Source organism: Indicator indicator, chromosome 5, assembly GCF_027791375.1.
Source record: "Indicator indicator isolate 239-I01 chromosome 5, UM_Iind_1.1, whole genome shotgun sequence".
Classification (NCBI taxonomy): Eukaryota; Metazoa; Chordata; class Aves; order Piciformes; family Indicatoridae; genus Indicator; species Indicator indicator.
Genome location: NC_072014.1, coordinates 27174789 through 27187759, shown reverse-complemented (window position 1 = coordinate 27187759; position 12971 = coordinate 27174789). Strand labels below are relative to the sequence as shown.

General features: G+C 41.1%; 1 protein-coding gene across 1 annotated transcript; it reads left to right on the top strand.

Moving 5' to 3' along the window:
- Positions 1 to 10059: 10059 nt before the first annotated feature.
- Positions 10060 to 12392, top strand: TMEM169 (transmembrane protein 169). Its single transcript, XM_054381364.1, has 2 exons — positions 10060 to 10363; positions 11773 to 12392. Exons 1-2 carry the CDS (start codon positions 10060 to 10062, stop codon positions 12390 to 12392), a joined length of 924 nt encoding a protein of 307 aa, XP_054237339.1.
- Positions 12393 to 12971: the final 579 nt, after the last annotated feature.

Sequence of the window (12971 nt, the reverse complement as noted above, 5' to 3'; positions counted from 1 at the left end):
CATAAATACAGGGCTGAATACATGAGTTAAGGTTCTGTGAGTGATGGGTGGGAGGAGAAAGGGAGAGGCATAAAGCCTGGAGACTAAGGAGGCAAGAAAAGAAGACATCCATTCCTTGTTATTCAATGGGTGGCAGCCCCTACTAGCACATTATCTGTCCACAAAGAACAGAACTTCAACAACCCATGCTCACAGATGTTTTCAGCAAGGCAATGGCTTCTATTCACTGTTGTGTGTGTTGTCTTTAGAACCAAGGATTCAAAATGTACCTTTGTGTAAATCGATTTTACTCCAGTGGTTGAAATTAAAAATTATTTACACTGGAAAAAAGAAAATCTTATTAACTAAAACGAATTTTAATCTTCTACTACGTGTGTACTTTCTTATTTACAAAGGAATGTTCATTTTCTCTTATTAGTAGCATTAAAAATAAGTTGGTCTGTCACTACATACAATCATAATGGTAAATTCAGTAGGCAGAAGGCTCTTCATACATATTTACATTATTCTATAAGCTTAATATTCAGATTCTTAATTTTTATGTGCTAGAAAGTAGTATCTGATTAGACAGACAATATCTATTTTTTTATTTTCAGAATGTGTCAGCTTGTATTTGGAAAAAAATAAATCTGTATTTAAAGCCTTGGAGTCTTCATTTTCATTTTTTGAAGTTAAAAGCCATCTGATTTTTCTTTTCCCTCGGTATATCTATAGCTTAAAACATTATACATTCCAAAATCAGAATGACACGTTGAGGAAAAGGAATTCATCAATAGTTGGTGGGTTTTTTTTTCCTAGTTGTCAGCTGCTTCAGAGTTATGGTATTAACATGCATCATTCTTCAACATCTACTTTTTTATTTATAGATCGAAGAGGAAAAACTAGATTTCCTGTTTTTACAGCTTCCAGATTTCATCTTGGCTTTGAATGAACTAGTTCAATTTGGTGAGATGAATAGGAAACTTCATTTTCAGAAAAGGCTACTTTTGTCAAAAGCTGATTTTGTGCTTTGCCAGCCTATGGCTCAGCTATTCAGCTGATGACATCTGCCAGTCCAGTATGCTGCCGTGCTTGAAAAATTGCCTTAATAATTCCTTATAGCCTGCTGTCCTTCAGGGGGTCTCTGTCCCCCCCATAGCTTATAATCTGTGATGGCAAAGGAGAAGGTCTCAGAGTTGTTAAATACCAACCTGAGGTGAGAAAACAGATAGCTCGAAACAGAGAGAAACTTCTGTGGGATCCAGTCCCTGGGACAGATATCTCTGGAGCCGACAGTCTTACAAGTAGGTGAGAGCAGAAGAGATTTAATGAAAATCATCTCTGTATCAGAAATAAAACTTTAAGGTCAAAGATGATTTCTGACATTTTTTTATAATTAACCTTCAGAAAAAAAAAAGCAATAGCCTCTGTTTTTGCCTTCTCAGAACCCCAGAGTCATAGATGCTCCAGGTTCCTATCTTTCTTCTGGAATACCAAATTGCATGAAGTACCTCAACTGAGCCAAAACCACATGAAAACTGGTGACAAGTTTCTGTTTCCCTTCCTCTCTGGACCTTTCTGTGGGATTACACAAAAGGTTTCTTTGGAAATAGCTGCTACTTTCATGTCCTGTCTGTGCATTCTCTGCTGTGCTGTTTCTTCTTTCATCATCTCTCAATGGAAAGTGAGAGTCTTTCTGTTCCGTGGCTTGTGGTTTCCATGTCAGAACAGTTCCTGGTCAATCCCAGCTGATTCATCTTTTTAGGTACTTCCCCTCCAGAAAAGTATTTTACTCTCAGTGAAACCTCAGAGGATTTCAGCCTAATTAGGAGGTGATCAGGATTTTACTACCTTCCATCATTATCCCTAGGAATTTCATTCCAGTGATTAAAATAAATGCAGGACATACTGAAGAGAGACACCCACTCAGAGTTTGTAGCTGTGCAAGATGTAGAATATTATCATCCAACAGTTCGATACTGGTACGTAGACAGATTTTCTAAATAATTGTGCATCCTGCCAATATCATAATAATGATGCTAAACCATTAACTTGTCTGCAATTGAAAGTGCTGCATTTTTAATATCCTGGCATCATGGATCTGTATCTGCACTCTGCAATCAAGAGTCCCCTGAGCCAACTAATTCCTGCTGCTGGAGATCCTGTCTAAATATCTTAGATGATGTTTACTGTGCAATGTATTAAACAGTCCTGAATCACTCCCAGAGGAATCTTCCAGTTCTGGCTGTGCAGTTTGCCCCTTCAGCAGCTCCTGGGCTGCAGTTGGGTGGAACTCAGAGAAAGCTCTGCTCCGAAGCCCCCACATATCTTGCCTAAATAAGAACTACAGGATGTAATTTGGTGTTTGTGTTTTTCAGATAATCCTTTCCAGAACGGATTTACAATTTACTGTGTTTTCTATTGGGCTGTGTTGATGCAACATTTTGCTCTGTAATTGTGGATATCAATATGTGGTCTCTCCTCATTTTGTCTGAATAAAGCACTTGTGCTTGATCTTGTCAGCACAGAGCAGGGCAGGGAAGGAGAGCAGAGGAGACAGATAGGGATATTCTGAGTAGGAAGAGAAGGAAAAAGAGCTTGAGATGCCAACAGAGTCCTAGTCTTCAGTTGTTACAAAAGTCAGGCTGGAGTCCAGCATGCAATAAAAAATAACGGAGAGAGCACTGCATGATTTCCAAAGGAAAGGAAATTAAGGTCTTGTAGTCCTTCACTGAAATAACCACCTTCCAGCCAGTTTTCTAGCTAACTAGGGCTGGGCTATCTTGCTTTAGTGCAAGCGCTTCACACCCACCATTTCACGGCTCTGCAGTCTTTTGACAGTGCTCCTGGTGTTTCTTACTTGTGTGTGGATATACAGTGTGTAAACAGTGTTTTCTCTGCCCTCTGGAAAGGGAGGTGAGAGACCCAAAACTCTTCTTTTCGTGTACTACATGCTTGCCCAGTTGTTACTGTCTTGTAGGTATCTGCTTGGATGCCTAGAGCAGGTATAACACCAACTGGATGTATGGAGCAAGCTCCTAATGCATCTTCCAATCCCATTTAATATCAAGCATCCAAACTAAGGATAAATCAAGGATTATACCAATAAAAATAGATGCCACATCTGATTCCAGCCTAAGGGCATATCTTAGAGACATGTTGCTGGGCTCAAGTTGTTCAAACTGACTTCATTTGTCTATTCCTGTGTTACAGTGTAATCCATCAGTGACATGGAGGATAGGGTAGGAATTTCAGTGGGTACCTGCTGTTTCAAGATGCAAGGTGGCCTGCTCTGGCAAATGCAGAAGAGACGGATAGAGCAGGGGAGAGAGCATTTCTCTACTTTATCATAGAGATTTTTCTTCCTGCAAGATTTAGGGACTTACTTAGCCTTTAAGATTTTGAATCAACCTGCGTTTCCAAGTCATTCTTTTTTTAAAACCTTAGTTATCTTCAAAGGTTAATGTGCACATGTCATTCACTGACATTCTCAGCATGGTATAATATACATAAAGAAACAGATCTCATCCCTGTGGAGGCAGTGGGAAGCTTTTGAGTCCTTTGTCCAAATTCTTTCTTCTAGCAGTCTGGACAAAGAAGCTGAGAGACAAGGAAGAAACAAAACTTCAGGGTTTTGTTCTAAAAAACTGTAGACCTGTACAGTTTGGGGGATTTGAAAAAGTTGGCATGCCAGAAAATCGATTAGGCATTTCATTTAATACAAAATAAAAATGTGCTGTTTTTCTTGTATGCTGTTTTCCAACCTTCAGTAATACGGATCTGCACAGAAGTTTATTACTCTGTAGCATTTGGAAAAGTTATTTAACTGATTCATAAAACAGATACTCTGTAAAATGCCCTTGACTTTTTAAAAAAATCCTTGGAAAATGTAATCCAGAAACAGTGATACTTAGGAACACCTCTCTCCACTGTTTGTTTTTTTTTTGTTGTTGATTTGGCTGTATTTGCAGAAGACTTGTCAGCAAGCATCTGGGTGTCTCACTGAAGGACATCAGGGAGAGCAAGGGTCTGAGCCAGTCAGCATGGCACTGTGAGCCAGTGTGCCCTAAATCCACACCTGATCAAGTCTGGACTTGCTGCAGCTTTGGTCAACTTGTGGTGGCTGAGGCAGCTGCAGCTAACGGTGCCAGCAGGATTGGTCTAAAAGCTGCTCAGCAGTGTAAGGCAGTGCTGGCATTAATGCCACCTACTGACAGACAGGAGCTGTCTGCTCCAATTGGGAAAGATTGGGCAAAGGAGGCTGTGTTGCTTGCCACTCCTCTCTCTGCTTTTAGCTTGGGCTTTTAGCACCCTCTGCTCTGGAGAGCATAGGGCCAGGGAGCTCTATTAGCAAGCACCCGTTATGGTTTTGGTGTCATGAAGCATCTTACTGTGTTATCCCTGCTGCTCTGGTGCTTTTTGGCAGTGCAGCCTGAGGTCTGCTCCTGCTCAAATGCATACCTAGATCATGGTCACTTTTCTTGACTCTCTCTTGAACAAACGAAAGTGCTTTGAAGCTTTTGGATTAAGCAGAGAGGAAAAGACATGATTTATGAGCTTTGCTATTTGCTTTCTCTTGCCTTGCTGGGGTGGCATAGGCAGATGTTTTATTTTGTGCCTCTTGCTATTGTTGTACAGACACTTGATGCAGCCTTGCAATGGGCCATGAGGGGTAGTTTTTCCTTCCTTTTTTTAGACTTTCTTTCCTCTAGGGGTAGCTGCTTGGTGAAGCTGATGAAGGAATCCATCTATCTGAAAAGAACACTTCATATTCTTTTAAAATGCAAAAGGGTTATTTTCAGTGAGGTAAATGTCTCTGTCAAGCTCACTGCAGTCTGCACAGACGGGAGAGGCTGTTCTTGCCTTGCCTTCCCTTCTAACATGTCATTTGTCACAGCCTTGAGTATTTGCTAGATTCAAGTAACTGTGCAATCTAGTTTGAGCTATTTCACCATGAAACAGGGACAGATGTTGTCCCCTGTTTCAGCAGGGTATGGTGAGGATGCATATGTGAAAGATCATGAAGAGTCATTTAGATAATTAAAAGAGATCCAAACCTGTTGAGGGAGCCCTACTGTTCATCCCTCTCTCGGGATAATGTCTAAATTAAGTGTACTTTCTTGCATAGGCTGTGCCACACATTTTTTGTAGAGTCTGAGGCTACATGTCCTGCATTAGACCAGTGCATTTTGTCATAACATGACTGACTGGTAACAAATCTGTCCTGAACAGCTGGGTGGATCTGATATCATCTATTTTCACATGTACAGTCTGCCAGCAGATAACCCCTTTAAAAATACTAGGGATTGGAAATAATCCTTAGGGTAGCATACATCCTCAGAAAAATGCACAAAATCAGAGGCAAGGTTGGGTGGAGAAAGGATTGGGAGTGGGGAGGCTATGGAGCAAAAGGAGCAGGCAAAGGAGAATACATGAATGGAGACCTCTCTTTCCAGATATGTCACTGGGGTAAATTTCACCCTTACCTCTTCCTGATCTTGGGTAGCTCACACTGTTTCTAAAGTACAGGTTGTGGAGTTCTGTTGTTTTGTTTCTGCAGATAACCCCTGTGTGATATGAGTGAAGCCAGTACCAGCTCTTCTTATGTGTTGTACATTTTATGTGACCATGAAAATAAAAATTGATGCTCCTCACTGCTTACCGTCTACATTTTGTCCTCTCATGTCTGCTCTGCACAGCCATAAAAAGGTTACTTGTGCTATAGCAGGGTTTTAAGATCAAGGACTTTATTAGCTGTGGGAAAGCTCTTCCTTCTTGTCTGCATTCAAACCAGATCATTTCTGTTAGCAGCAGGATCAAGCCCTGAAAACCAATGGAAAAAAATTCCTTTGACCTAAATGGTGCAAGGCCAAGCTTTTAGGCTCCTACTTTGTATGTCAAAGACTAATATTGTCATGGGAAGCATAAGCAGCAGTAGCTTTCCTGCACAGTAACAGAAGACTGTGCTTCTAAAAATTCCTCTACAGAGCCGCCTCCCCAGGGTTCTCCATCTGTTTTCACACAGAGATTAATAAAAAATTGTTTGGCTAATAAACTGTTCCCTGCTATCCCTGAAATGTGACCACTTCTTTGCCTTCCCTCCCATGGACAGTTACTAGATTCCTGTATGTCCCCATGCTCACTAATACGAGATGAGCAGCAATTGTCATGTTTCAACTCCACAGCAAGGCTTTGAACGGGTGAAGATCTTGGTGTATGGCTGAAAGAGTCGATGGTGTGGACAGCTGTGTAGTGCTGAGGAACAACTGCCTTGTTCTTACAGGATGTAAAGGAAAGGAAGAATCGAAAAAGAAGCACACTGTGATTTTTGCAAGAGCCCATTTTTTGGTCACAACTATGGAGAAAATATTCCCAAGACAAATGGGATTGGAGTGTGAACATATTCACCAACATCTCTGCAGGACATGGGGCTGATGGTAGTGGTTTCAAGTGTTGAGTTCAGAAGGTCTAGATCAGGTGGTAGAGGGGAGAAACGAATAAATATTTACTGTAAAAACAGGCATAAGATTAAGAGGGATCTTTGTCACCTTTCAATCTGACTGCTCTCCAATACAGAGGACTTCCCCATTTATACCTCTTCTGGTCAAGTACTGGTGACCAAAACTGTGGTCAAGATTTGGAGGCTTCCAGCGATGGGACAACTTTCCAGAGCCCTCTGTGACATGTTTCAAGTGATACCTACTCACTTTCTTAGAACACCTACTTAAGGTCTACCCTGTATTTGTATCTTTCAGCTTTCTATCTTACTGCCTCCTCCTCTACTGCATCAGAGGTATCTCCTTCACTATGTTTTCTTCTGACATTAGATTTTACCTCCTTGTGCCTTAAACAGAATAGCCTGGGCTCATTTACTTCCTTATCCACAACAATAATGCTTCTCAATGGCATGTCCCCCACTGGCTATTCCTACCCCTTGTTTCAGCTCAGGAGCAAGAAAAGAAGAAACTGAGCTGCCACCCCTGGATAACCCTGCTGTTGTGTTTCTGTCTAGTTCTGGTGATAATTCACAGTGGCAGTAGCTGCTCTAGTGGGGTGGGAACATCAGACATAGCAAAATAACTTGGGGATCATAAGCATTTTCTAGTCATAAATCTGCATCCACCAGTGAGCACAGATCATGAGTGCCTATCTGTGACAGATTCAAAAGTGACATCACCTTGCTGCTCCTAACATAGTCAAGTTTGACATTGTCCTTTAGGCTTTGGCATCACACTGAGAGTTGACACTAGTTTACCATCTATTGTGAGTTTAACCAAGGTCATAACTGGATAAAATTTAAGGGGGGGTAGGGAAAGCCCAACCACAAATCTTTGTCTGTAGTTTTGTGTTACTTTTAAATATTACTGGCAAGTCATTCTTTTTTCAGGGCAGTAGAGACCAGGCATGGAACAGTCAGGAACTTTAGGAATCTAATCCCAAATCATCATCTGTGTCTCTGGACTTCTAATACATCATCCCAGCACTGATGCCTTTGGCTCCTCTGTGGCTTCAGGCCCGTTTTCTTTTCACTGATAGGGGAATCTCACAGTTGTCTCAGGAGCTCATTAGGTTCAATCGGGTGATTTTAGGCTTTCATAGATATGAAACGTGAAGTTTTATTGCTGATCATCAGAGAAAGAGTATTGTACCTCCTGCATGAATTTCCTACAAAAACTGAATTTATTCCATAGAATAAATTTATTCTATTTCACTAAAAACACATTTTTAAAAATCACTGAATGAAAGCTTACATAAATTCCAGTGGATGTGGAGAGACCTCAGAGCCTTGCCAATTTTAACACATTAAGAGCTAGAGCTTGCTGTCTTTGAAGTCAGTGGATGGTTTGTTTTGGAGTTAAAAGGAGGAAGTGGAAAGCAAAGCATTACATTTCACTGTCACATTTCTTGCATATTCCATTCCTCTTTTATGGCATGTGGAAAACTGCCTATCTGCATGCTGCATCCAAACAGATGTAAAGGCCATGTTCCTCAGGCAGAAGTACAAGAACTACATCGAGGAACTGTTTCTCATTAGCTCATTTGTGAGGCCTATTTTGGGGGGTGATGGGAGGTGATGGGATGCTTTCCTACATTTTCTGTTGAGGTTGGACTTTGGAATGGGAGGAGACTGCACAAGCAGTGATCTCAAACAGCTTCCACACTGAACCACACTTGTTTGGTGTATCACACTAGGGCGTTTGGTGTATCACACACATCCTCACTGTCTCTTTTCATTCTTGTTTCCCCTGATAAACAGGGGAATATTTAAATCAACTTGCTTTTAGATAGTTCTAAAGTGTTAAAACTTGGCACTGCCTTGAGGGGAGAGCATTTGCTGTAGATACAGTATCATATAGAGCTGTTTCCCAGTACGTCTGCAAATTTAGGCATACCTTTTTGCATGGCAGGTGTAAACTGTGATGGCAATCTAAACAGTCTGTTCCCAGCCATGCTTCAGAGCTAGCCAAGATATTTCCTGCCCAGTGATTTAGAAGTAGTCCAGCTTCTGTGGTATGCCCAGTCTTGGTTTGGTTTTTTGTTATTTTTTATTTCTTTTTATGTGTCTTCTGATCACCTGGGAAGATTTATTTTTAATAATGTGAAACATAATCTGAATTGCTGAGTTCTTCAAAACCACATAGAGCCAACTGGGCACAGTCTTATGTGTTAAACTGATACAATTAAAAGGGGTGTGTGTGTAATGTATGAGGTATAAATAGTTGATGTGTGTGAGGCATAGTTGATGTCAAGTTCTGGAAAAAAATTCAAAACAAACTAGCAAAATTTTACATCTAAAATGCTCAACTTTTTTCCTAGCATCTGTTCAAGTAAAACAATTTCCCCAGAATTGTGTGGGCTATAAATTATGATAACTATGTTTCTGAGTTTCCTGTTAAATAGATGACTCAGATACTAGGTAGAAGCTTAATTATTGGTCATGTACATTCTTTTAACTATAAATGTGAATGTAAATGTTCAACAGAGCTCTTCAGAGCTGTAGAAATCTATTCATATCAGTTCCTGAATACTTCATGAATACTTGGCACAGTCAGTTTCATAAATGTTGTGAAATCTGAGAACCATTAATCCTGTGTCTTCCGTGTTCATGGAGCAGGATATGTCTGCCTTGAGGCATGTTTAATTATATCTTTTTTCTCACTTAGGCAGTCTTACCTTAGGTAACAGTGTGACTTGATATTGCTGTTAATTTTTTTTTAATGAAGAGTGAAAAAAGAGCCCTTATAGTTGCTAAAAAGGTTTGTGAAGATTTTGTTTTCCCTGCACAAGCAGAAGACTTTGCTGTGGTTTCCAGTTCCCTCCTGAAGTCATCGTAATTGTAATCTCGCTGCATTTTCATGGTTTGATGGCACTACATAATGCTAAATTGCTAATGTATGAAACATCATTCATTCTGACATAATTTGATTATTTTTTGTAAAATCCTTGCAATGGGCATTCAATCAGAGGACATTCAAAATGAGAAAGGCTGGCACCAGTGTAAGTGTTGTAATGCAGTGTTCCTACTGCAGTTGTCTCTAAGCTGGGCCAAACCCTTAAATCAATCAGCTTCTTTTTTTGCCTGTGGTTTCATTTCTGTGTTCCTGTGCATGTGGGCCAAAGCTATTGTCTTCTGTTTGCTTTCAGCATTGCAGAGGAATGTTCAATTCACCCAGTAAGCTGTACTTGTTTAATCTCTTCTTATAAATGTTAATACTCTTTCCTTTTCCAGTAGCTTTGGCTTGTTATATTTAAAATTGGAACCTGAGAATCAGGATTAGGTGATATTACAAAATATGTATCTGTGTAATAAAATTGATGTTCATGACAGTAATAAGGATTTTCAGGTGACATTTAAACCAGGTGGAAATAACTCTTTTTAGGAAAGTTCTGGGAATATTTTTCTGCTTGGCAAAAAAAAGAGACTTTTTCAGCTTTGTCTCTCATTTTAGGCTGGGAATGGAGTGCATAGTTTGGATGTCAGCAGTGGGACATCTTACCAAACAAAGCATCCATGGGACTGTTGTCTAATCAATGACTTTTAAGTGTAGGATCTGTTAGACTGGAATCAAGTGTTGCAAGATGCCAGGTGAGGGACTTGAAAGCAGCAGTGAGATGGAGGAGACAGTGCAGAAAGAGAGCAAATCTGGAAGCCAGAGCCCTCACCGTGGCTCCATGAGAAGAGCTGTGGGAACCACCGTCACCTTTGATGGGGAAGCCACCATGGACCGGAGGAAAAAGAAGAAGAAGGAGTCCCGTCCTGAGTCAATAATCGTGTATCGGTCAGAGAACGAGACTAAGGTGGAAGAGGAACAGGCAGATGAAGAAGGAGGGGAGAGGAGCTCTGAGGAAGGCTCCAAGTTCCTGGGTCAGTCCATGGCAGATGGTATGTATTCCTGGGAACATCCACTTTCTATAAATGTTTTTTGATGCCAGTATACACTAAGGTCAAATGGCAGAGACTGTGGGCTCGATCCTTTCCAAGGCTGTAGGAATTAGAGCTTGAGTTCATACATGAAAGAATTGCAGAGGTGTCTCCTGCACTTCTTTGCAAAGTTTGGTTGTTGCCACACTCTTAGTTTTAAACATATGTGTTGGTTGGGGTTGATCTAGAAATTAAAGCCAGTGCTGCTGTGATCCAAGCCCCTGCCCATGCCTAGAACAATGCCTGTAAAGTGAAAGGGTGGGAGCAGATGGATTTAGTGGCTGTACCTGTGAAAGAGAGTTTTACTCATTATCTGGGATTTGCTCTTGCCTCCTGTTTGCATGTTCTCGGCACAGCTTCCTCCTTAAGAGGGATTATTTGTCAAGTTCATTGTGGGGCATCTTAGAGCCACTTTCACTTCTCATGTTCGTCCTGGATACCCTTACAGGAAAGAAGTGTGGGAGGCAGGACCTCTGGCTCATCCTCTTGTGAGTCTGCAGTGCAGGCTGAGAGGTGCTTAAATGTGAATGCATGCTCCTGGTCCATTAGCCACACTAGACCCCCCTGTGATTCCACCCCTATCTTCATGGTTCACCTGCTGCCTTCCTATTTTTGTGGGCCACTCCAAACTTCTCAGCCTCCTTTTAAGAGTTTCTGAAGACCTCCTTCCAAGCTAGTTAGAAATAAGACCAGGAAGAAGCATATTTCAGCTCCATAGAAGAATTTCTGGCCAACACTGCAATCATCCTAAACCAATACCACTTGGAAGCTAAGGCAGTCTGTTCATGACTCTTAATATACAACCCAACACTTTCCTGTTTGGTGCTTTTGTTGATCCCTTACAATGCAGATATAATTCATGAGAGTGTGGTAGGTTTTTTTCTAAACTTTGAAAATTAGTTTGGATTGAGATGCAGTGCAAACGCAGAGTGAAATATTAGCTCTTCAAGTATAACTCCATGTGTAGTTGTGCTTATTCCAGAACAAGAGTCTTAGTCATATTTCTCTAATTCAGGAGTAAGTCTATGAGGATACCAGAGAAAACAGGCATACCATTCTTGACTCAGTTACTCTGTCTCATCTCTTTCTCATTAACTCCTGCAGCACTTTACATTCACATATTGTCCCTAGTGCAAATGCTGTAGTCTTCTCCTTTGCGATTTTTGTCTTCTGGAATTCCTGTCTGCACCTTCATTAGCTCTTCCATTTTCTTCTGTGATAATTCTTAATACCGCATTGCTTCTTGCAGTCCATCTTTTTTTAATTTAACTATAACTCCATATGCACTGTCTAATTGTCTTTGGGGATTTACACAAAATACCCCATACAGAAAATAAATCTAATGTAGATGAGTTTATTTGTGTTTGTAGGTGTCTGGAATATGCCTTTAGACAGCCGATATGTCACCTTGACTGGAACAATCACCAGGGGAAAGAAGAAGGGTCAGATGGTGGATATCCATGTCACATTAACAGACAAAGAGCTGCAGGAACTGGCTAAGTCAAAGGAGCCTCCTAAAGAGGATGTACCTGAGAAGAAGAAATGCGATGTTGGACTGGACAGAGGACCCCATGTCATCCTCTGGACCCTCATCTGCCTCCCCATCATCTTTGTAGTGTCCTTTGTGGTTTCATTCTACTATGGAACCATTACATGGTACAATATCTTCTTGGTGTACAATGAAGAGAGGACCTTCTGGCACAAAATCACCTTTTGCCCTTTTTTGATCATCTTCTACCCAATTATAATTATGGTTGTGTCTTTTTCTCTAGGTCTGTACTCAGCTGTGGCCCAGGTAGCATGGTCCTTTGGGTACTGGTGGCATGCTGTCAGGGATATGGAGAAGGGCTTCTGTGGCTGGCTTTGCAGCAAGCTGGGTTTGGAAGACTGTTCTCCATACAGTATCGTTGAGCTGCTGGATTCTGACAATATCTCAGGTAGTCTCTCTGGCAAGAGCTCTGCACAGGGTGTAGAGACCTCAGCAGTCTGAGCCTTCATCCTAGCTAACTATTTTGGTCATATGCGAGTGGCTTTCACCTAAAAAGTAACATGTTGATTTTTTTCTTTTAATCTATATAAATATATATTTAAACACAAACTTAATGAATAAAATATTGGGCTGGGAGTGCTCTGTAAATGTCACAGAATGCAAGAGTGCTAGCTTCATGTGGTCTGGGTGGGGAGGTGCATGGCTCTCTAAGGTTTTGTCATCTGTTTTACCTAATTACAACTTCTGGGAATGGTGAGAAAATCCAGGTCTGTGGGGCTCAGCCTGTGTGTGGAGTGGTAGAGATACAACATGCTGAAAAGTCCACTTCTGTAAAGTTAGACTTTACTTTTCAGGAGTAAGACATAGCAGTGACCAGCAGACCCAGTGAAAAGAAGTCTCTGCTCAGAGAATGAACATCAGGAGATAGGAACCCATTCAGAGGTGAAGGCTGAATTCTAGTATGTGTGATGTTCCTTCTGTTTCCCTAGAAAGGGTCCATTTCCAGTCTTTCTACAAGCTAACTGCTTAGACACTGTCAGAGTTTGACAAAATTGACCACTGGAACAGCTGTGCCCAGCC